A 23,056-nucleotide genomic window follows, 5' to 3' on the forward strand; every position below is an offset into this window, starting at 1 on the left:
CCAGGTTTGTGCTGAAATTATTTTTATTCATTTACAAGAAATAGGTGTCACTAGCAAGACCAGCATTTGTTGGGTGTTCCTACTTCTGCCTTGAGAAGATGGCGATGATCCACCTTATTAAACACTTCACTGCAGTGAAGGGACTTGCACATGATGAGATTTTGTAGATGCTGGAAATACAGAATAACAAAGAATTGAGAAGAATTTAGCAGGTCAGGCAGCATCAATAGGGAGGAATAAACCCTCCCATCCACTCTACAATCACTTTGATCCCCTACCATCAGCACGAGGTATCATAGCATTTAGACAAAAGCTGTCAGGATGCCACACAGCTTCTCCTCCCAGGCTGTGAGACTACTGAATTCCCTGCTACTACTCAGGTCTCATCACTTAGTAAGCAACAGTAGCATTATACTACTTACTTTTTAACTTGTGTTGTAAGTTCGTGGCCTAAGGTAGAAAGAGTCAATTTTATAAAACCTAGCACATTTATTTTTCCTACATTTACACACTTAGTCCAGCGGTTTTGGAGCATACGGATCCTTCTTTGTAGAAGTCGGCGTCTTGGACCTCCAGAAAGTGGTCCACAGCATAGGGTGATTGATAAGTTCGTGGCCTAAAGTAAAAAGAGATGAGTCATACAGCTCTCGTTACGTGCTCGCGCAGTTCAACTCTTTGAGTGATTATGCAGAAAGTTTGAAGTTAATAACTCATCTCCTCGTACATCAATCTTCTGGAATATATTTATTTGTGGTAATAATACTTTATGTGTTGTGTGAGTTATACGTACTGTGCTGTGCACATTGTTTCATTTGGCCATTTACATGTACAGTATATGGTTGAATGACAATAAACTTGAACTAAACAAGTTGAAATTTTGGGCCGAGACACTTCATCCATTTGTAAGGTGGTCAAGAAGTAGGAAATCTAGAAATCTGTAACTGGGAAAGATAAATGAACAGAATCCAAGCAATATCAGTTTAAAACTTTTATTTTGATTATTGTTGGTGAGGATTCCACAGCAGTTCTCAAGTCAACACACAGACAGGCAGACAGAATACAATACACATGCAGTACAGACAAGAAACATGTTGCTCTATTCAGAACAAGCTGACACATGTAACCTGAGTAACCCAAGAGAATCTTGGGGGAAATCGAGTGCAAGAGCTACAAATTAAATAATAAAGACATTGGGAAGATTCCCAGCTACAAAATACATTCCTGAAGAATACAAATTAAATATAAAGGAATAAAACATTATCACACTTTAATAAATAATTCAGCATCTCAAACAATGGGTGGAACTGTATAAATATTAGAACTAACTTCTTTAAAACAATATTCAAAGATAATGAGATAAATATGATAAATCAATTCAAAATATAAGGTGTGACTTTCTTAAAATGTACTAAATAAATATACAATCTATCACTGGGCATTAAATAAGACCATTTTGACATTGCTTTTAAATAGAATTTAATTTAAAACAATCAAGAAAACCTGTGATTTAAACAAATTGCAAAAGTTCAGATTGATGACTGGAGAGGTTGTTCTCCTTACTGCAGATAATGTCAAGGAGATTTTTAGGGTGTTGAGAATTATGAGAAGTTGTGTTAATAGGGATGAACTGTTTTAACATGTTAAATTTTTTCCCCAAGATGGCGTCGGTGAACCATGTTGCAGGCTGCCAACAAAACTTCTAAATATATTGTACCTCTTCTGAATGACTCTCGCTGCAATCTGCAACCTGGAATTTCCCTTTAAGCCTTTGCACAACGGATGTTTGTCTGTCCTGTTGGGTACAGTCTTTCATTCATTCTATTGTGTTTCTTTTTATTTACCGGTACTCTGTTTGCCCACAAGAAAATAAATCCCAGGGTTATATATGGTGACATATATGTACTTTGATAATAAATTTACTTGAACCTTGAATTTTGAATGAGCAAACAGAGGCTGCCAATGCAAAGTATTTGGCAAAAGAAACAGAACAAAGGTGGAACTTAGTAAATTTTTTTCATTTTTCATTTATAGGTACAGCATGGTAACAGGCCTTTCTGGACCAACAAGCCCACGCCACCCATGTGACTAATTAACCTATTAACCTGTATATCTTTGGAATGTGTGAGGAACCTTACATGATCATGGGAAGAAGGTACAAAGTCCTTACAGATAGCGGAAGGAATTGAACCCTGGTCACTAGCGCTGTAAAGCAATGCACTAACCACTATACTACAGTGCCACCCCCAGTACAAAACAGCAGTAATTTTACATACAGAGTAAACTGTAAATGCCTAAAGGGGAGAAGAAACTGTCTCACAATAAAGACGATCGGCAACCGGTCTTATGATTGACACAAGAATATTAGGCCAAATAACATCCCTCATTGCTCAGTGATTCCATGCAGAAATGAGAAATGGGACTGAAATTGCCAAGTGCTCTTTTGTTTGCATGCTATAGTACAAATGTAAAGAGTAATGCATGGAGTTGTTGCATGCTAGTCACAGCAGTCGCCACAATGCACCTGTGACCACTATGTGGGATTTCCAGCTTTGACTCAGAACCACCATTGTGCAGTAAACCAGGTATACTAACCGTACCACTTTCCCTGTAAAATAAACAAAACACACAACAAACAATTCACCCAGGGCTCAGTGGACAAATCCATTGTGTTAGATGTTAGGAGATGCAAACACAAAGCCCATGTACCAATTCCTAGGCTCAGCAGAGTATAATCAGACTGGCAATTGATGAGTTTTAATGTCCCGGGCTTGTGTGAAGGAGTGAAGAGAGGAAAAGGGGTAACATAACTTATGATTGCTTGTGTTCATGTATTTGTATAAAGCAGGAGACCCAACCTTATTTATGGCATGGACCCCTACCATTAACTGAGGGGTCCATGGACCCCAGATTGGGAACCACTAGTTTAAGGGATCAAGGATCAAGCTTAGTGGTGATGCCCTCCTTTGCTGAAAAGACCATAAGCTCACCTAAGAAACAACAACTTTCTTTGAAATTTTTCCTGTCCCTATACACCCTGTGAATCATGGCTCTCTTTGGCTATCAGATCCATTTTATACTGTTGTAATCTCCATTTACAACAGTATAAGAACACATTTACAACACATGAAGAACCACAGGGAGCTGAGTATGTTGAATGATATAGCTTCTGCTGGGCAGCTTCAGGAGAGAAAGACTGAGTGGAATGGGTTTGAGGGGGGATAGTAAGTCAGTCATGAGGGAATAGTGGAACCGACTTGATATAGCCTTCAGTTACCTTGAAGGTTTAGGCTAGTTACAAATGACTGAAATTGGGCTTTAACGTCTCTGTACAAACTTATAAAGTTTCATTGTAGACTGTAACAGCACAATTCTGCAGCCAATAAAGCTGTGTGATTATGGTGTTCTTGAAAATTAGTCAGTAAACAACAGATCTCTGTGGTGCTGGGTTATGATCACCTGGAATGTCCTGGCCAACCTCATCCAATGTAGATGAACCTGTCCTAGGGCAAAAAGAGGAAAACAGGGCCCCATTTCCCACTCTTGATCACTAATCTGTCAAAAATGCATGGATCATGGGCAAGGGCCAATGTAGGATGCAGAAACATGCTCAAACAAAGGCTGGCATCTAGTCTGGATTTCAAATAGACAAAAAAATCATATATAAGAGGTTCAACATTTTAAAAACAGCCCCAAAAACCTAGAATATTTATCAAAAATGGCATTGTATCACAGGAGGTGCTCCAACATCAGTAGCAGGTATAATATTTTTTCAACAGATCTTTAGGCACTGGGCAAGTACCTACATATGTTTTGAATAATCTACAGTTTTACTGACTATAAGTGTTCCATATTTAGATGCCATTGGTGCATTACAGTCTGTGAATTGGAGATTCTTCACATTTAGAAACTCTAACTTCCTATTATACAGTCTAGAGTATATTGTGGGAGGGGAGGGATTGATTGATCAAAGTAGGTTAAAAGGTCAGCACAACATTATACGTTGAAGGGCCTGTACTGTGCTGTAATGATCACACTCTCAAATTAATGGATAATTTTTCAATCTGTAAGCACATGGTTGTATAGAGTTAACAGATGTCATCTAGGGCAATAACTGGAAGAACATTTGGCCTCTGTTCAAGCACACCCCCATCATTTCACCAACCAGCATCACTTTCAGGTCTGTTAAAGAAATATCATACCAGCTGCTGATGTGCTTTGGTTGTTAGAATACCTGTGCAATAAAACCAGCAAGTCTTTTTATTGAATACTTACTATTTACCATTGAGGAATTCAGGACCAATAAGTATTCTTATTGAATACTTATTGGTCTTGAAGAAGGATTTTGGCCTGAAACATCAACTGTTTATTCATTTCCGTAGATGCTGCCTGACCTGCTAAGTTTCTCCAACATTTTGTGTGTGTTGCTTTGGAAATTCTGGGATTGGTTTTGTATGGTTGTTTCTCTTGCTTATACATTTCCAATGGGGAGAGAAGCAGCAAGTTTCCTATTGTTCAGGGGTCCTTTCGGAAAGTGGACATTGGCTGAGAGCACAATCAGGATCCAACTTGGTTGAGGTTCGCTCTGCAGTGGAACACTACTAAGAAATGAGCAATGATCATTCAGATTAGTATCGGGCCATAGAATTCCATTTGGAAACGACTGGGGGCAGAAGGCATGAGAGAATGGCTTAATCCTAGAACAATGTAAGGAATGGAGGAGCTGAACTGGGCAACAATGCTTTGACCTTCCAAACACACAGCAGTAACAGTAGATATATCCACCAAATCAGCATTTTTAAAACCAAGCAATGATTTCAAGCAGCTTCTGTACAACAGCAGGAGCAGCCCTTTCCATACTGATTGCCCTATAGTAGATGTGAACATGTATGGGGGAGGGGAGGGGAAAGGGAGATTCTATAAGTAGAAATAAACTTCCTCAGTGTCTGCCACCAACTAAGCATACAAAATAAGAACACTTTTGCAGAAAGTTTGCATGCTGTTCTTAAAAAGTATCTTGTACTATTAAGTTACTATGTATTTGAGATAAATAGTATTTTAAGGACTCTTCATCCAAATAAGATCCACAGAAACTTTCTCCTCTCTCAAACGATGACTAACTAATGGCCCATGGTCAAACAGGCAAGGATTGAGTGGTACTGTCTTCCCCAATGGCTGGGTTGATGATTGAATATGACCCAGTGTGGCATCAAATCGTGAATGATTGGAAAAGTCTCATTTTTGATCATTGCTGTGTGGTTGGAACACAGACGATAGTGCATCAGCATGTTCTGCCTAGTAGTGCAGAGCAGAGAAATTAACAAGATTCCAGTCCTGTTCCTTACCCAGTGACCCTTGCTGAAGCACATGTCTATGGATATCAGGAAGGTCCTGCTCATGTTCAGCTCGTTAATAGTGGTTTAAATGGCCCACTGGACCTTTAAGATAAGGCATGAACAGATGGCTAGCATATTCTAGCAAGACTATGCTATTAATTAAACAGAAAGCACAGAAACTCCCCTCCCCAGTACTGACCGCTCCTCCCTTGAACACTTCGAGTGCAAATCCACAGACTCACTTCCTTCAAGATTTCATTTAAATAGCTATGTGTTATCTGACCAAAGTATGTGTCAGCAGGCTATTCGACGAGCAAAGGCCTTGCTGCTCAATCCTTGCCTAATCTACACAAGTGTAACCCTCCTTCAAGATTTTCCAAATATGTATAGAAAACTTAACAGATTTCCCTTATTGTAATGTGGTCATTCCAAGGCCAATTGGTAGTTACCACATAACCACTCTAACAAGATCAGTATATAACAACATTATACAGACCAGGCATTAAAGCTGGGACCTTAATTGTTAGAGCTCTACAATTACCTAGGTACACTACTTGGCAAAAGGAGGAAGATCATTTAAGAAGTGTTGAAAAAGACTGGAAATCTGAAATAAATATTAAAAAATGCTTTGATACAAAGTGTGTGGAATAGAAACATATTAATATTTTGGGTGCGAGTACACACACACACACCCGCTCATGAACACCCACTTCAGGCAAAAGAACTAGGAGCTGTCTGTCCTTCCTCTTGCCCCATGACTGGGCAGGTGAGAGGTCAAAGGGAAAGCAATACTGAGGATACAAAATAAGTCTAGACTTGCCATCCCGAATCATAAGCCACTGATCCGACCTCAAAACATGCACCTTGCTCAATCAGACTCAATTGACGTGGAACATGCTGTCAAGTAGCTTGCCAGCGATTGCAGTCAAAAGCTGAAGGTAAAATGAAAGGTTGCTGAACAAAAGGAATTGACCCCAGCATTTTCTTTTCCTTTGAAACCTTGACTGAGGTGAGGGAGTATAAATGGGGCAGTTTGTCTTTGCAAAGCATTCAACAGCATTCGTTGTTTTGCAACAGATTCACAGTTCCACGTGCAGATCCCGGAAAATGGCATCAACTGCCCATTCCGCAGGAGTTTCATCACTGGCATATCTAGAAATTGCTTGCTGGAACTGGAGTTGCCGCTGAATATCTGGGTCGATGTTGATCCAGTTGTTGGCAATCCATTTGGTTCCCCGGATGACAATGCAGCCTCCATGCAGTGAGTACTCATCTTGTTCTCCTACCCAGCCTGTAGGAACCCAGAGGACAGTAGAGTCACAAATTAATACAGCAAGGAAACAAGACTTTGACCCAACACAACTCTGACAATCAAGTGGCCCACCTAAGCTTGTCCAATTTCCTCGCGTCTGGCCCACATCTCTCTAACTTTTTCTATCCATGTACCTATCCAACTATCTTCCAAATGTTGTTTCTGTATTTGCCTTAATCACTTCCTCTGGTAGCTCATTCCATATATGGACCACCCTCTGGGTAAAAAGGGCTGCTTGGGTCCTTTTTAAATCTTTCTCCTCTCACTTTAAACTTACGCCCTCTAGTTTTGGATTCCCTTTCCCTGGGTGAAAATGATTTAATGTACCTCTAGAAAGTCACCCTTCATTCTCCTATGTTCCAGGGAATAAATTCCTAGCCTGCCCAACCTCTCTCTATAACTAAGCCCCCAGATGTTAAAAAGCCTGAACAGATTAGATATGGCAAATTTATTTCCCATGATAGGGGAGTCTAGGACAAGAGGGCATGACTTCAGGATTGAAGGACGTCCATTTAGAACACAGATGCGGAGAAATTACTTTAGTCAGAGGGTGGTAAATCTGTGGAATTTGTTGCCACGAGCATTTAAGGCAGAGACAGCCAGAATCTTGATTAGCCAGGGCATCAAAAGGTATGGGGAGAAGGCAGGGGAGTGGGGATGACTGGAAGAATTGGATCAGTCCATGACTGAATGGTGGAGCAGACTCAAAGGGCTGAATGGCCTACTTCTGCTCCTATATCTTATGGACTTAACTGCTGGCAACAGCCTTGCAAATGTTCCTTGCACCCTTCCCAGCTTACCAACTTTCCAATAATGAAGAACTCATTTTTCAGGTTTCTCACCCTGACCTCATACCTGCTTTGTACAGGCCAGACAGCACCAGCACGGAAACTGGTTGCAGTAATGAGTGCTATTAAAGTTTGTGCTTACAAACTAATTCTAACTAACTAGCTGGAGTTTAGTAGAAACTATAAATAGGCAGGAGGAAAATGGGTGAAGTAAATCAGTAAGAGGGAGATCCAACCAGTTCGGCTCTTCCATACAACCCCTGGGTGGTTAGAGAATTACACCAGGAAAGAACAGAGAAACAGAAAAGAGAAACAGGCTCATCAGCCCTTCCCACATTTTCATCAACCAGATTTTATTTATTTATTTTATTGAGATACAGCATGGAATGTGGCTTTCTGGTCCTTCGAGCTCTACAGGTACTGCCCAGCAATTCCCAGATTTAATCCTATCCTAGTCACAGGACAATTTATAATGCCCAATTAATCTACCAGATGGTACATCTTTGGACTGTGGGAAGAAACCAGAGCACCCGGAGGAAACACACATGGTCACGAGGAGAATGTACAAACTCTGGAGGCAGCAGTGGGACCTAAACATCAGGGGTGATTTACAATGACAATCTACCAGTCCCAGGGCAGAAATGGCTAATACAAGAGGGCATAATGTTAAGGTGATCAGAGGAAAGTATTGGGCGACTTTGGAGGCAAGTTTTTTTTCTTAAACTGAGAGTGGTGGGCTTGAGGAATGCCCTGTCAGGGATGGTGGTAGAATCAGATATATTAGGGGCATTTAAAAAACTCTTAAGTGAGAGAAAAATACAGGGCTATATGTGAGGAAACGATTAGACTGATCTCACCTCAGTGGATTAAAAGGTTAGCTCAACATCGTGGGCCAAAGGGCCTGTATTGTGCTATAATGTTCTATGTTCTCTGTCTTTGGTATGTGAGGGAAAACTGGAGACTCCAGGGGAAACTCTCATTGTCAAGTGAGAACATGCAAGCTCCACACAGAGAGCACCAGAGATCAGAACTGAAAGTGGATTGGCTTGGTCCTGATGCTAATTTTGGAGATGAGAAACATTACTTGGTACTTGGGCTTAGATTATATACCTCCAGGAATGGCCTAGAATACATGTGCCTTCAGGAGCGGCCCTGCAGACGACCTGGTTCCTCGCTGATTATGCCGACTGAAGTATCGTGTGATACTGAAACACTGGTACAGCAGGCAGTGTGTGCTGCTGTCAGAAGGCGGCCCCTATACTTGGGTAATCCTTCTCGCTCTTACCCTCTCGCTTTTGATGGGGAGTGAGAGCCTGTCGGTTCTCAATCGGGGGGGCTTGGAGAAGTGACGCAGTACATTGTAACATCAGAATAGTAAGTTGCTGGTTTCCACTCTCGTTGATGCAGGAGCGACCTTGATGGGTAAAAAAGAGCCTGTCGGAGATACCGAAGTTATGGACTGTAGTTTTTGATGGACTCTAGATCAAAGTGTCTTTAGGGGGCTTTTGTTATTACTTGCAAGATTGCGGAGATGGTTGATGCTTTTGCTGCATGGGAGGGAGGAGCTTTGGAGTTCTGATGTTTCTGTCACTCATTCTTTGGGATTTCGTGTTTCATGGATGTCTGTGAAGAGTAGGAATTTCAGGTTGTATACTGTATACATTCTCTGATATTAAATCGAACCATATGAACACAGTAGATCAGTGACATACTGAATTTAAAGTGACTCGTTTTCATGGCAAGCAGAGCAATGCACATGGGGAAAGTCAGGAGAGCATCCTGAATGATGGCTGCCGATGAATAAACATCGGTAGCACAAATGACAATTTTTGAATCACACAATGGAATAGGTTTCCTCTCCCCGTTATTTGGGGCAATTTTAAATGCCAAATAGAACAGGGGGTAAATTCAGTTAATGGACACTCAGGACACTTCACTTTCCTCTCCAGCAGTGCAAAACTAAAATAGTATAAATGCAGACTGGAGCAAATACCTTCACCGTTAGAGAGGTAGTTGTACCAAAAGAGAGCAGTGCCTTGCACAGGCTTCACCAACAAGTTGGCTCTTTTGCAGTTTTGCCGTGTATCTCGTAAATCCACGTCATTCTGCATTAAGGACTGAGGAAGGAATCACAAACAAGTGCAGGGTGTATGTCAAGACTCACCATGTCAACTGAACATTTTTGTCTAGCCTCACAATTACTGGAATGCAACATACGTGATCTATATTAACTGTCTGAGGCTTAGCTCTTCGAACTGAAACCCAAACATAACACTGACAACATGTCAACTGTTAATCATCTGCTGGTCGAACAGTGTATTTATAGTTCACATTGTAACATCAGTGGCTTCCTCTCACTATCCCTGTAATTAAGAGCAATGTTTAATGTGGAAATATGGCTACATAGCTTCTAGCACTCTGCCACTTCACCCTTCTGAGGCTGTCCCACATACAGATATGTAGTGTCAACACGTTCTTCAGCATTGGAGGAAAAGGCAAAAACACAGCTAAGCACAATCCTTTCTGCACCTAATGTCATATGCACGTCTTTCCAAAAGGTGCACTGGAGTATGATCAGAACAAGAAATACTTGGCTTGCTTTCTCCTCCTTAGCCCAAAGAGTACTGGGGGCATCCTGGCCTGCATGTTCTAAATCAGGCAGTATGCTTTTCCATTATCATGAAGTGATAAGGAGTTCACTAAAATAACAGCCGGCTTTGGTGTATAGCCATCACATTAATTAGCAGAACAAATACCATTTAGAAACTCCTCTTCACTGATACTATAAACTGCTATCTAATGTACAGAAGAGCTATAATGAAATGAATTCAAGGGAGATTAACAGCTAACAATCAGCACTTTGAATGCAATCTCAGCCTGGAAAATTCCCACTATTCTAAAAGCAGGAGATGGATATTGTGTAAGTAGATACCCGAAGTCATTGCGGCGCCAAGTGACATGGATAGCTGCCAGTAAAGATGCCGCCACAATGATATCACACCCTTGTGCTTAAATAGAAATCCCAAATACTCAGCTGCTTGATTTCAGCTACCATCAAGTTTGAAGATTATAAAGTCAACAGGTTAAAACACAATACACTGCAGTTTCACCAATAAATCTATAATTTTATTTGCTCTATAGGTTGTTTACATTAATGCCATTCCTGGTATTCCTCTGAACTCCCTACATTTATTTACTGTATTTGCTGTCCCACATAAACCTACAGATGCACCGTTCTATCTGAATGCATCATGACTCGGTATAGCTACTGCTCTGCCCAAGACAGCAGTAACTACAGAGAAAACTTATAAGGATATTGCTAGGTCTGAAGGACCTAAGTTACAAGGAAAGATAGAATAGGTTAGGACTTGATTCCTTGGAACATAGAAGATCCAGGGGAGATTTGATAGAGGTATACAAAATTGTGAGGGGTACAGATAGGGTAAATGCAAGCAGGCTTTTTCCACAGAGGTTGGGTGGGACTACAACTAGAGGTCATGGGTTAAGGGTGACAACAGGTGAAAAGTTTAAGGGGAATTTGAGGGGAAACTTCTTCATTCAGAGGGTCTTAAGAGTGTGGTATGAACTGCCAGCACAAGTGATGCATGCGAGCTTGATTTCAACATTTAAGGGAAGTTTGGATAGCTGCACGGATGGGATATAGGGCTATGGGCCCGGTGCAGGTTGTTGGAGTAGGCCGTTTAAATGGCTTGGCCCAGACTAGATGGGTTGAAGGGCCTGTTGCTGTGCTGTACTTTTCTATGATTCTGTAAGTTGTGAAAACAGCTTGGCATATTAGAAAAAACAGCACAGGTATGTTCCAATGAGACAGGGAAAGAATGGTAGGGTACAGGAACCATGGTGTACAAACGCTGTTGTAAATCTAGTCAAGAAGAAAAGTATAGACGAGGTCTGTACAAAAAGGATGGGTTGCACTTGAATCCTAGGGGGACCAATACCCTGGCGGGGAGGTTTGCTAAGGCTATTAGGGAGAGTTTAAACTAGGATTGCTGGGGGGTGAGAACCAAACTGAAGAGACGGAGGAAGAGGCGGTTGGCTCACAAATAGAGAAAGCTTGGAGACAGTGCGAGAGGGAGGACAGGCAGGTGATAGAAAAGGGTCGCGCTCAGACCAATGATTTGAGATGTGTCTATTTTAATGCAAGGAGTATTATGAACACAACAGATGAGCTTAGAGCGTGGATCAGTACCTGGAGCTATGATGTTGTGGCGATTACAAAGACTTGGATGGCTCAGGGGCAGGAATGGTTACTTCGAGTGCCAGGCTTTAGATGTTTCAGAAAGGACAGGGTGGGAGACAAAGAGGTGGGGGCGTGGCACTGTTGATCAGAGATAGTGTCACAGCTGCAGTAAAGGAGGAAGACATGGAGCGATGGTTCCCGGAGTCTCTGTCGATGGAAGTTAGGAAGATGAAGGGGTCAATAACTCTGCTGGGCATTTTTTATAGACCACCCAATAGAAACAGGGACATCGAGGAGCAGATAGGGAGGCAGATTCTGGAAAGGTGTAATAATAACAGGGTTGTTGTGGTGGGAGATTTTAATTTCCCAAATATTGATTGGCATGTCCCTAGAACGAGTAGTTTAGATGGGGTGGAGTTAGTTAGGTGTGCTCAAGAAGGTTTCTTGACACAATATGTAGATAAGCCTACTTGAGGAGAGGCTGAACTTGATCCGGTATTGGGAAATGAACCTGGTCAGGTGTCAGATCTCTGTGGGAGAGCATTTTGGAGATAGTAATCACAATTCTATTTCCTTTACCCCAGCATTGGAGAGGGATAGGAACAGACAAGTGCAGGAAGTGCGTCCAGCTGCAGCTTCTGGCAGACCATATTAAGCGTCTGGAGCTGCGATTGGATTCATACTGGAGCATCCGCGATGCTGAGAAAGTCATGAATAGCACGTTCAGTGAGTTGGCCACACCGCAGGTAAAGGCTACACAGGCAGAAAGGGAAGGGGTGGCCACTAGACAGCGTAGCAGTAGGCAGGTAGCGCAGGAGTCCCATGGGGTCATCTCCCTCCTAAACAGATATACTGTTTTGGATACTGTTGGGGGAGATGTCTCATCAGGGAAAGGCAGCAGCAGCTGAGTTCATTGCACCATGGGTGGCTCTGCGGTACAGGAGGGAAGGAAAAGGAGTGGGAGAGCTATAGTGATAGGGGAATAGATAGGCGTTTCTGCAGCCGCAAACAAGACTCCAGGATGGTATGCTGCCTCCCTGGTGCAAGGGTCAAGGATGTCTCTGAGAAGCTGCAGGACATTCTGGAGTGGGAGGGTGAACAGCTAGTGGTCGTGGTGCACATAGGTACCAACGATATTGGTAAAAAATGGGATGAGGTTCTACAAGGTGAATTTAGGGAGTTAGGAGATAAACTAAAAAGTAGGACCACGAAGGTAATAATCTCTGGATTACTACCAGTGCCACATGCTAGTCAGAGAAGAAATAGGAGGATATTTCAGATGAATATGTGGCTTGAAAAATGGTGCAAGGGGGAGGGATTCAAATTTCTGGGGCATTGGAACCAGTTCTGGGGGAGGTGGGACCGGTATAAACAGGACGGTCTGCACCTGGGCTAGACTGGAACCAATGTCCTAGGGGGAGTGTTTGCTACTGCTGTTCAGGAGGCTTTAAACTAATGTGGCAGGGGGATGAGAACAAGTGCAGAGAGACAGAGGGGTGTAAAATGAGGGTAGAAGCAAAAAGTAGTAAGGTGAAAAGTAAAAGTGGCAGGCAGGCAAATCCAGGGCAAAAAGCAAAAAGGGCCACTTTTCAATATATTTGTATAAGGGCTAAGAGTGTTGTAAAAACAAGCCTGAAGGCTTTGTGTGTCAATGCGAGGAGCATTTGTAACAAGGTGGATGAATTGAATATGCAGATAGTTATTAATGAATATGATATAGTTGGGATCACAGAGACATGGCTCCAGGGTGACCAAGGATGGGAGCTCAACATCCAGGGATATTCAGTAATCAGGAGGGATAGACAGGAAAGTAAAGGAGGTGGGGTAGCATTGCTGGTTAGAAAGGAGATTAACGCAATAGAGAGGAAGGACATTAGCCTGGAGGATGTGGAATCAATATGGGTAGAGCTGCATAACACTAAGGGGCAGAAAACACTGGTGGGAGTTGTGTACAGGCCACCTAACAGTAGTAGTGAGGTTGGGGATGGCATTAAACAGGAAATTAGAAATGCGTGCAATAAAGGAAAAGTAGTTATAATGGGGGACTTCAATCTACGTATAGATTGGGTGAACCAAATTGGTAAGGGTGCTGAGGAAGAGGATTTCTTGGACTGTATGCGGGATGGTTTTCTGAACCAACATGTCGAGGAACCAACTAGAGAGCAGGCCATTCTAGATTAGGTATTGAGCAATGAGGAAGGGTTAGTTAGCAATCTTGTCGTGCGAGGCCCCTTGGGTAAGAGTGACCATAATATGGTGGAATTTTTCATTAAGATGGAGAGTGACATAGTTAATTCAGAAACAAAGGTTCTGAACTTAAAAAAGGGTAACTTTGAAGGTATGAGACGTGAATTAGCTAAGATAGACTGGCAAATGATACTTAAAGGGGTGACGGTGGATATGCAATGGCAAGCATTTAAAGATCGCATGGATGAACTACAACAATTGTTCATCCCAGTTTGGCAAAAGAATAAACCAGGGAATGTAGTGTACCCGTGGCTGACAAGGGAAATTAGGGATAGTATCAAGTCCAAAGAAGAAACATATATATTAGCAAAAAAAAGTGGCACACCTGAGGACTGGGAGAAATTCAGAGACCAGCAGAGGAGGACAAAGGGCTTAATTAGGAAAGGGAAAAAAGATTATGAGAGAAAGCTGGCAGGGAACATAAAAACTGACTGTAAAAGCTTTTATAGATATGTGAAAAGAAAAAGATTGATCAAGACAAATGTAGGTCCCTTACAGTCAGAAACAGGTGAATTGATCATAGGGAACAAAGACATGGCAGACCAATTGAATAACTACTTTGGTTCTGTCTTCACTAAGGAGGACATAAATAATCTTCTGGAAATAGTAGGGGACTGAGGGTCTAGTGAGATGGTGGAACTGAGGGAAATACATGTTAGTAGGGAAGTGGTGTTAGGTAAATTGAAGGGATTAAAGGCAGATAAATCCCCAGGGCCAGATGGTCTGCATCCCAGAGTACTTAAGGAAGTAGCCCAAGAAATAGTGGATGCATTAGTGATAATTTTTCAAAACTCTTTAAATTCTGGATTAGTTCCTGAGGATTGGAGGATGGCTAATGTAACCCCACTTTTTAAAAAAGGAAGGAGAGAAAAACCGGGGAATTATAGACCGGTGAGTCTGATATCCGTGGTGGGGAAAATGCTAGAGTCGGTTATCAAAGATGTGATAACAGCACATTTGGAAACAGGTGAAATCATCGGACAAAGTCAGCACAGATCTGTGAAAGGAAAATCGTCTGACGAATTTTTTGAAGATGTAACTAGTAGAGTGGATAGGGGAGAGCCAGTGGATGTGGTATATTTAGATTTTCAAAAGGCTTTTGACAAGGTCCCACACAGGAGATTAACGTGCAAACTTAAAGCACACAGTATTGGGGGTATGGTATTGATGTGGATAGAGAATTGGTTGGCAGACAGGAAGCAAAGAGTGGGAGTAAACGGGACCTTTTCAGAATGGCAGGCAGTGACTAGTGGGGTACCGCAAGGCTCAGTGCTGGGACCCCAGTTGTTTACAATATATATAAATGATTTAGATGAAGGAATTAAATGCAGCATCTCCAAGTTTGCAGATGACACGAAGCTGGGCGGCGGTGTTAGCTGTGAGGGGGATGCAGGGTGACTTGGATAGGTTAGGTGAGTGGGCAAATTCATGGCAGATGCAATTCAATGTGGATAAATGTGAGGTTATCCACTTTGGTTGCAAGAACAGGAAAACAGATTATTATCTGAATGGCTGATTAGGAAAAGGGGAGATGCAACGAGACCTGGGAGTCATTGTACACCAGTCATTGAAGGTGGGCATGCAGGTACAGCAGGCGGTGAAAAAGGCAAATGGTATGTTGGCATTCATAGCAAAAGGATTTGAGTACAGGAACAGGGAGATTCTACTGAAGTTGTACAAGGCCTTGGTGAGACCGCACCTAGAGTATTGTGTGCAGTTTTGGTCCCCTAATCTGAGGAAAGACATTCTTGCCATAGAGGGAGTACAAAGAAGGTTCACCAGATTGATTCCTGGGATGGCAGGACTTTAATATGAAGAAAGACTGGATCGATTAGGCTTATACTCACTGGACTTTAGAAGATTGAGGGGGGATCTTATTGAAACGTATAAAATTCTAAAGGGATTGGACAGGCTAGATGCAGGAAGATTGTTTCTGATGTTGGGAAGTCCAGAACGAGGGGTCATAGTTTAAGGATAAAGGGGAAGCCTTTTAGGACCGAGATGAGGAAAAATTTCTTCACACAGAGAGTGGTGAATCTGTGGAATTCTCTGCCACAGGAAACAGTTGAGGCCGGTTCATTGGCTATATTTAAGAGGAAGTTAGATATGGCCCTTGTGGCTAAAGGGATCAGGGGGTATGGAGAGAAAGCAGGTACAGGGTTATGAGTTGGATGATCAGCCATGATCATACTGAATGGCGGTGCAGGCTCAAAGGGTCGAATGGCCTACTCCTGCACCTATTTTCTATGTTTCTATGTTTACAAGTTAGGGAAATGTTTAGTTGGAGTAACGGGAAATATGAGGCAATCAGGCAGGAACTTGGAAGCATAAATCGGGAACAGACGTTCTCAGAGAAATGTACGGCAGAAATGTGGCAAATGTTCACGGGATCTTTGCTTGGAGTTCTGCATAGGTACGTTCCAATGAGACGGGGAAAGAATGGTAGGGTACAGGAACCGTGGTGTACATAGGCTGTTGTAAATCTAGTCAAAAAGAAGAACTTACAAAAGGTTCAAAAAACTAGACAATGATAGAGGTCTAGAAGATTATAAGGCTAGCAGGAAGGAGCTTAAGAAAGAAATTAGGAGAGCCAGAAGGGGCCATGAGAAGGCCTTGATGGATAGGATTAAGGAAAACCCCAAGGCATTTTACAAGTATAAGAAGAGCAAGAGGATAAGACTGAGAGAATAGGACCAATCAAATGTGACAGTGGAAAAGCATGTATGGAACCGGAGGAGATAGCAGAGGTACTTAATGAGTACTTTGCTTCAGTATTCACTACTGAAAAGGATCTTGGCGATTGTAGGGATGACTTGAAGTGGTCTAAAAAGCTTGAGAATGTAGATATTAAGGAAGAGGATGTGCTAGAGCTTTTGGAAAGCATCAAGTTGGATAAGTCACTGGGACTGGATGAGAGGTACCCTAGGCTACTGTGAAAAGCGAGGGAAGAGATTGCTGAGCCTCTGGCAATGATCTCTGCATCATCAATGGGGACAGGAGAATTTCCAGATGATTGGAAGGTTGCTGATGTTGTTCCATTATTCAAGAAAGGCAGTAGAGATAGTCCAGGAAATTACAGACCAGTGAGTCCTACTTCCATGGTTGGTAAGTTGATGGAGAAGATCCTGACAGGCAGGACTTATGAACATTTGGAGAGGCATAATATGATTAGTAACAGTCAGCATGGCTTTGTCAAAGGCAGGTCATGCCTTATGAGCCTGATTGAATTTTTTGAGGATGTGACTAAACACATTGATGAAGGTAGAGCAGTAGATGTAGTGTATATGGATTTCAGCAAGGCATTTGATAAGGTACCCCATGCAATGCTTATTGAGAAACTAAGGGGGCATGGGATCCAAGGGGACATTGCTTTGTGGATCCAGAACTGGCTTGCCCACAGAAGGCAAAGAGTGGTTGTAGGCTGATCATATTCTCATTTTTAATCTTTTTTTATTGTTTTAAAAATATATAAAGACAAATACAAATCAGAAGAGAAGTTATATCAAATATATATTCCAATGGAAATACAAACAACAAAAAAGGAATGTACACCGTCAAGATCATATTTATAAATTTATAAATGACCTGGATGAGGAAGTGGACGGATGGGTTAGTAAGTCTGCTGATGACACAAAGGTTGGGGGTGTTGTGGATAGTGTAGAGGGCTGTCAGAGGTTACAGTGGGGCATTGATAGGATGCAAGACTGAGCTGAGAAGTGGCAGAAGGAGTTCAACCCAGATAAGTGTGAGGTGGTTCATTTTAATAGGTCAAATCTGATGGCAGAATATAGTATTAATGGTAAGACTCTTGCCAGCGTGGAGGATCAGAGGGATCTTGGGGTCCAAGACAACAGGACACTCAAAGCTGCTGCGCAGGTTGACTGTGTTGTTAAGAATGCATATGGTGCATTGGTCTTCATCAATTGTGGGATTGAGTTTAGGAGCCAAGACGTAATGTTGCAGCTATATAAGACCTTGGTCAGACCCCACCTGGAGTACTGTGCTCAGTTCTGGTCACCTCACTATAGAAAGGATGTGGAAACAATAGAAAGGGTGCAGAGGAGATTCACAAGGATGTTGCCTGGATTGGGGAGCATGCCTTATGAGAATAGGTTGAGTGAACTTGGCCATTTTTTCTTGAACTGACGGAGGATCAGAGGTGACCTGATAGAGGTATATAAGATGATAAGAGGCATTGATCGTGTGGATAGTCAGAGTCCCAGGGCTGAAATGGCTAGCACAAGAGGGCACAGTTCTAAGGTGCTTGGAAGTAGGTACAGAGGAGATATCAGGGTTAAGTTTTTTTTTGGTTTTTTTTTAAACACAGAGAGTGGTGAGTGTGTGGAATGGGCTGCCGGCGACGGGTGTGGAGGCAGATACGATAAGCTCCTTGAAGAGACTCCTGGACAGATACACGGAACTCAGAAAAATAGAGGACTATGGATAACCCTAGGTAATTTCTAAGGTAAGGACATGTTCAGCACAGCTTTGTGGGCCAAAAGGGCCTGTATTGTACCTTAGGTTTTCTATGTTTCTATATAATAAAATTATGTGTATGGATGACAGGGTCTTTTAAGAGGCTTTTAGATAGGTACATGGAGCTTAGTAAAATAGAGGACTATAGGTAAGCCTAGTAATTTCTACGGTTGGGACATGTTCGGCATAATTTTGTGGGCCGAAGGGCCTGTACTGTGCTGTAGGTTTTCTATGTTTCTATGACAAGCAAAATACCAATTTTTTCATTGCACTCAGTAAATGTTGGAATAATAAACCAACTTACCAAACTAAATTTACCTATTTTATACATCCCCCCATGTATTTTATCACAATACCGGCTACTCCATGTTGAGTATTGGCCATGGGTCAATGAATAACACCATTACTTCTAACAGGCTATAGGGATTTCTAGAGGGGGCACAGTGGTACAGCCTGAATCTTCTCGATTTGTGAATCCACACTCAAATTATCCCATCTTTCCCCTTCTATTTTTGCCCTTAATGGTAACTCTGGGTGGCGGGGTGGAAGAGGTGTAAGGCACTCCTTCCTTCCACTAGCCTGCAAGTCACCCTTGGGCAAGGTGTAGCATCTGCCTAGCTGCTCCCCCCCCCCCGCCCCCACTCCCCAGAGTAAGGTCACATGAAGCCATGGGAGCAGGTTATGGATGGTTATAAGAGTAGCTGGTGCATATCACAACTAATGACGCTGGCTGACAATCTGAAGAGTACTGATAATGGCTGGAATCACCCAGCTTGTAAAGACATTGTCCAGAAGGAGGCAATGGCAAACCACTTCCATAGAAAAAAAATCGTGAAGAACAATCACGGTCAACACGACACATAACGAATGAATGGTAACCCGACCAAGAGCTTGGCACTTCACCAGAAGTCAATGATTCCATAGAAAAGCTTTAATTTTAGGTCAGCAATTTTGGGAGAGACTGGAGAAAAGTGTAATGCAAACTTCTAATTGATGCAACCTTGGTATCACAATCCATAATTAACCATTAATCCACAACTTTAATACTGAAAAACAAACTGCTTTTGTGAATATAATTGGATTTAAGTACATTATCATGTTTTTGAAATAATAAACAGTGAAACACAACATTGTAATACTGTCTGATACAGTACTGTGCAAAAGTCTTAAGCACATGTAAAAACTATCTGTAAAGCAAAGATACTTCCAAAAATCATGAAATTAAGTTTCTAAATATCAAAAATGGTTCTATAAAGGGTAGTAAACAGTAAAAAAAGACTAAATCAAATCAACATTTAGTGAAAACACCCTTTGTCTTTAAAACAATTCTCTTAGGTAAACTGGTGTACAGTTTTATAAGAAAATCAGCTGGTAGGTTGTTCCAAGCATCTTGGGGAACTTGCCACAGCTTTTCTGCAGACTTTGGCTATCTTGCTCGCTTCTGCCTCTCCAGGTAATCCCAGACAGCCTCGATCAGGGCCCTGTGGAGATCATACCATCTGAAAAATCGAGGGTGCTTAAGGCTTTTGCACAGTACTGTAAATGGTGTGGAAAAAAGCAGTGAGGATCTTTTATTCAATTCTGGTTGGATCATTATAGGAAAGATGTGGAGGCTTTGGAAAGGGTGCAAAAGAGGTTTACTGGGATGCTGCCTGGATTAGAGGGCAAGTGCTTTAAGGAGAGACTGGACAAAGTAGAGACTGAAGGAATATTTGATAAAAGTTTTTAAAATTAAGAAAGGTATTGATATCAGTCGGTATCTTTCTCCCCAGGGTCAAAATGTCTATTTCTAGAGGGCATGCACTTAAGATGAAGGTAGAATGTTTAAAGGAAATATGAAGGGCGAGTTGGGTTTTTTAAAATACAGAGATGGGTGGGTGCTTGGAATGCTCTGCAAGGAGTGGTAGTGGAAACAGATATGATAGAGGCATTCAGAAGGTTCTTAAATAGGCACCTGAATGTGCAAAGAATGGAGTGTTATGGACCTTGCACAGGCAGAAAGGATTAGTTTAATTATGCATCATTTGCTTAATTAGTCTGACACAACAGTGTGGACTGAAGGACCCATTCCTGTATTGTACTGTTCTACTATGTATTCCATATTCTGCCTACAAATTACCACACAAAGTCTAGCCTTCATGCAGTCACTTTTCAGCTGAAAAAATGGTCAACTGGCTCATGATTAACAATTCTATATATCTTCTCGTTCAGTAAATTAACACTAAAGGGTGGGTGTGTGTGTGTGTGTGTGTGTGTGTGTGTGTGTGTTCATTCTAGTTCCTTGTATAAATTGGGAATAATTTTCAGTATCTGTATGTTTTTCCTATGAATGCTGATTTTATGATGCTATGTGCTGTAATGCTGCTGCAATATTTTTCTTTGTACCTGTGCAAACATCTTCTGATGCATATAACAATAAACTCGACTGACTCTGGCATTGCAAGTCCAAAGGCCAACATAGCAGAAACACAGTTAAATGCATAATGTTCTCATTCCGAAACAGCTTATCAATAAAACAAGAGAATTTCTTTACCAGTTCATCATAAGTCCTGTTGTCTGCCACAGGAAATGCAGTCTCCCCTCCTTCAGAAACATTGTTCAAATAAAACAGCACTGTCACATATCTGCAGCAGGACAGAGGTTCAAGATAATGTAAGAGGTGAGTCAGAAATTTATTCCATATTGTAAGGGCAAGCAATAAAATGTTTGAAGAAAGCTAATTAGCTTCCTTTAACTATTAACAATAACATGATTATGCACTGAAGTTTTCAATATTGCTCAAAGAATTAGTTTCTTTAATCTTCTTCATTAAAAATAACAATGCTTGCAGCTTGCTGTGTAACTCTGACTCCTCTAAACATCCAACTTAAAATCTAAGGGGCCCCAACAACATCTCCGATTTTTTAAATATATAAATTGGAATTAATATTTAAGAATAGAAGTTTATTCAGACTTTGATATAGTGAAGAAGCACAAAGTTATAGTTAAACAGAACTGAAACAGGCCTCTCTACCCATCTTTTCTATGCCTAGCACCTGCTTCCCGGATCTAGTCCCATCTAGTCCAGATTTCTCTAAACCAAGGGTTCTCAACCTAGGGTCCACAGACTCCTTGCTTAAAGGTATTAGTTCATTTCATAAAAAGGCCGAGAACCCCTGCTCTACACCTTTTCTATCTCTGTACCTTTTTAAGTGCCCTTTAAATGTTGTAATTGTATCCACCTCTATAGTTTCCTCATGTAGCTTATTCCATATGCCTATTACCCTACAAGTCACTCTTAATCTTCCCTCTCTCAGCTTAAAACCATACCCTCTAGTTTCAGACTTTCCTGCCTGGGTAAAAAGATTGTGGCTATATTGTGACCCCTGAAGCATATTTTCATGTATAATGTCTTCAAGGCATTCTCAGTTTGGCACAGGGATGTATGGAAATTTAAATTTGACCGCTTTTGGAGGCACACATATTCTTTGCACATGAGAGCTTATCCTTGACATGTTTAAAGGCAGTTTGGTAGGGGAGCTCTGTGCCCCATTTTCTCCCATTCTATATTTGAAGCTTAGCCTTATTCTGTTATTGCATTTCCCTTGTACCATCCATCTCAATGTACTTATGCTTTGAAATTATCTGTCTGGATAGTATGCAAAACAAAGTGACCATAATAAAATGATTACTAATTAGCTTAGGGCTATCCTTTAAGAGACAAAAAGGAGGGTGAGACTCAAAGCAACACACACAAAATGCTGGAGGAACTCAGCAGGCCAGGCAGCATCTATGGAAATGAATAAGCAGTCAATATTTTGTGAAAGACCCTTCTTCAGGTCTGAGAAGGAAGGGGGAAGAAGCCAGAATAAAAAGGTGGTGGGAGGGGAAGGAGCCTTGCTGGATGCTGATGGGTGGGATGATAGGAGAAGATGGGATCTAATAGGAGAGAAGAGTGGACCTAGCAGAAAGTGAAGAAGGAGGAAACCCAAGAGGGTGTAATAGTCAGAAGAGGTAAAAGGTCAGAGTGGGGAAATAGAGGAAAGGGGGATGGGGAATTTGTTTACCAGGAGAAATCGATACTGTTTTCATGCCATCAGGTTAGAGGATACCCAGATGGAATATCAGGTGTTGCTCCTCCACCCTGAGGGTGGCCTCATCTTGGCACAAGAGGAGCCATGGACCGATACATTGGAATAGATATGGGAATCCGTCACTTGTGGGCATTTTGGAACTAATAATGACTTATAAGTCTTTACCCCACAATCACATTCATACACAAATCATCAAAATTATGAGGAACTAAGAACAGTTATGAAAGTATCATTGAGAATTATTGCTTGCACAGTGAGTTCAGAAGTTTATTACCACCATGTACATAAAGGTGGCAGGGTGGAGATATGTCTCTACCAAAGGAGGTGTAAGGCGGTCCTTCCCTCTGCTAGCCAGCAGGTCACCCTTGGGCAAGGTGTAGCACTGCATAGCCCCCCGATAAGAGTCATATAAAGCCTTGGGAGTAGATGGTGAATGGTCGTATGAGCAGCTGGTGCACATCACAAGTCCTAGTTATGCCATTACTGACGCCAGGCAGACAATCTCTAAAGTGTATTGATAAAGGCTGGAGTGACCTGTCTTGTAAAGACATTGACCAGAAGAAGACAATGGCAAATCACTTCTGTAGAAAAATTTGCCAAGAACAATCATACAATCATAGTCATAG

The 23,056-nt window shown here is 41.8% G+C and overlaps 1 protein-coding gene across 1 annotated transcript in view; it reads right to left on the minus strand.

The window, feature by feature from the left end:
* Positions 1-1,844: 1,844 nt before the first annotated feature.
* The window catches only part of p4htmb (prolyl 4-hydroxylase, transmembrane b), a 71,280-nt gene continuing 50,068 nt past the window's right edge, over positions 1,845-23,056 (minus strand). Inside the window, exons 7-9 of the mRNA XM_073072045.1 lie at positions 20,891-20,981; positions 9,427-9,550; positions 1,845-6,624 (exon numbers count right to left, since the gene is read on the minus strand). Of these exons, the coding sequence (XP_072928146.1) occupies positions 6,413-6,624; positions 9,427-9,550; positions 20,891-20,981 (427 nt within the window). The 3' untranslated portion in view covers positions 1,845-6,412. The remainder of the gene's footprint in view (positions 6,625-9,426; positions 9,551-20,890; positions 20,982-23,056) is intronic.

The sequence above is a fragment of the Hemitrygon akajei genome, chromosome 19, assembly GCF_048418815.1.
Source record: "Hemitrygon akajei chromosome 19, sHemAka1.3, whole genome shotgun sequence".
NCBI lineage: Eukaryota > Metazoa > Chordata > Chondrichthyes > Myliobatiformes > Dasyatidae > Hemitrygon > Hemitrygon akajei.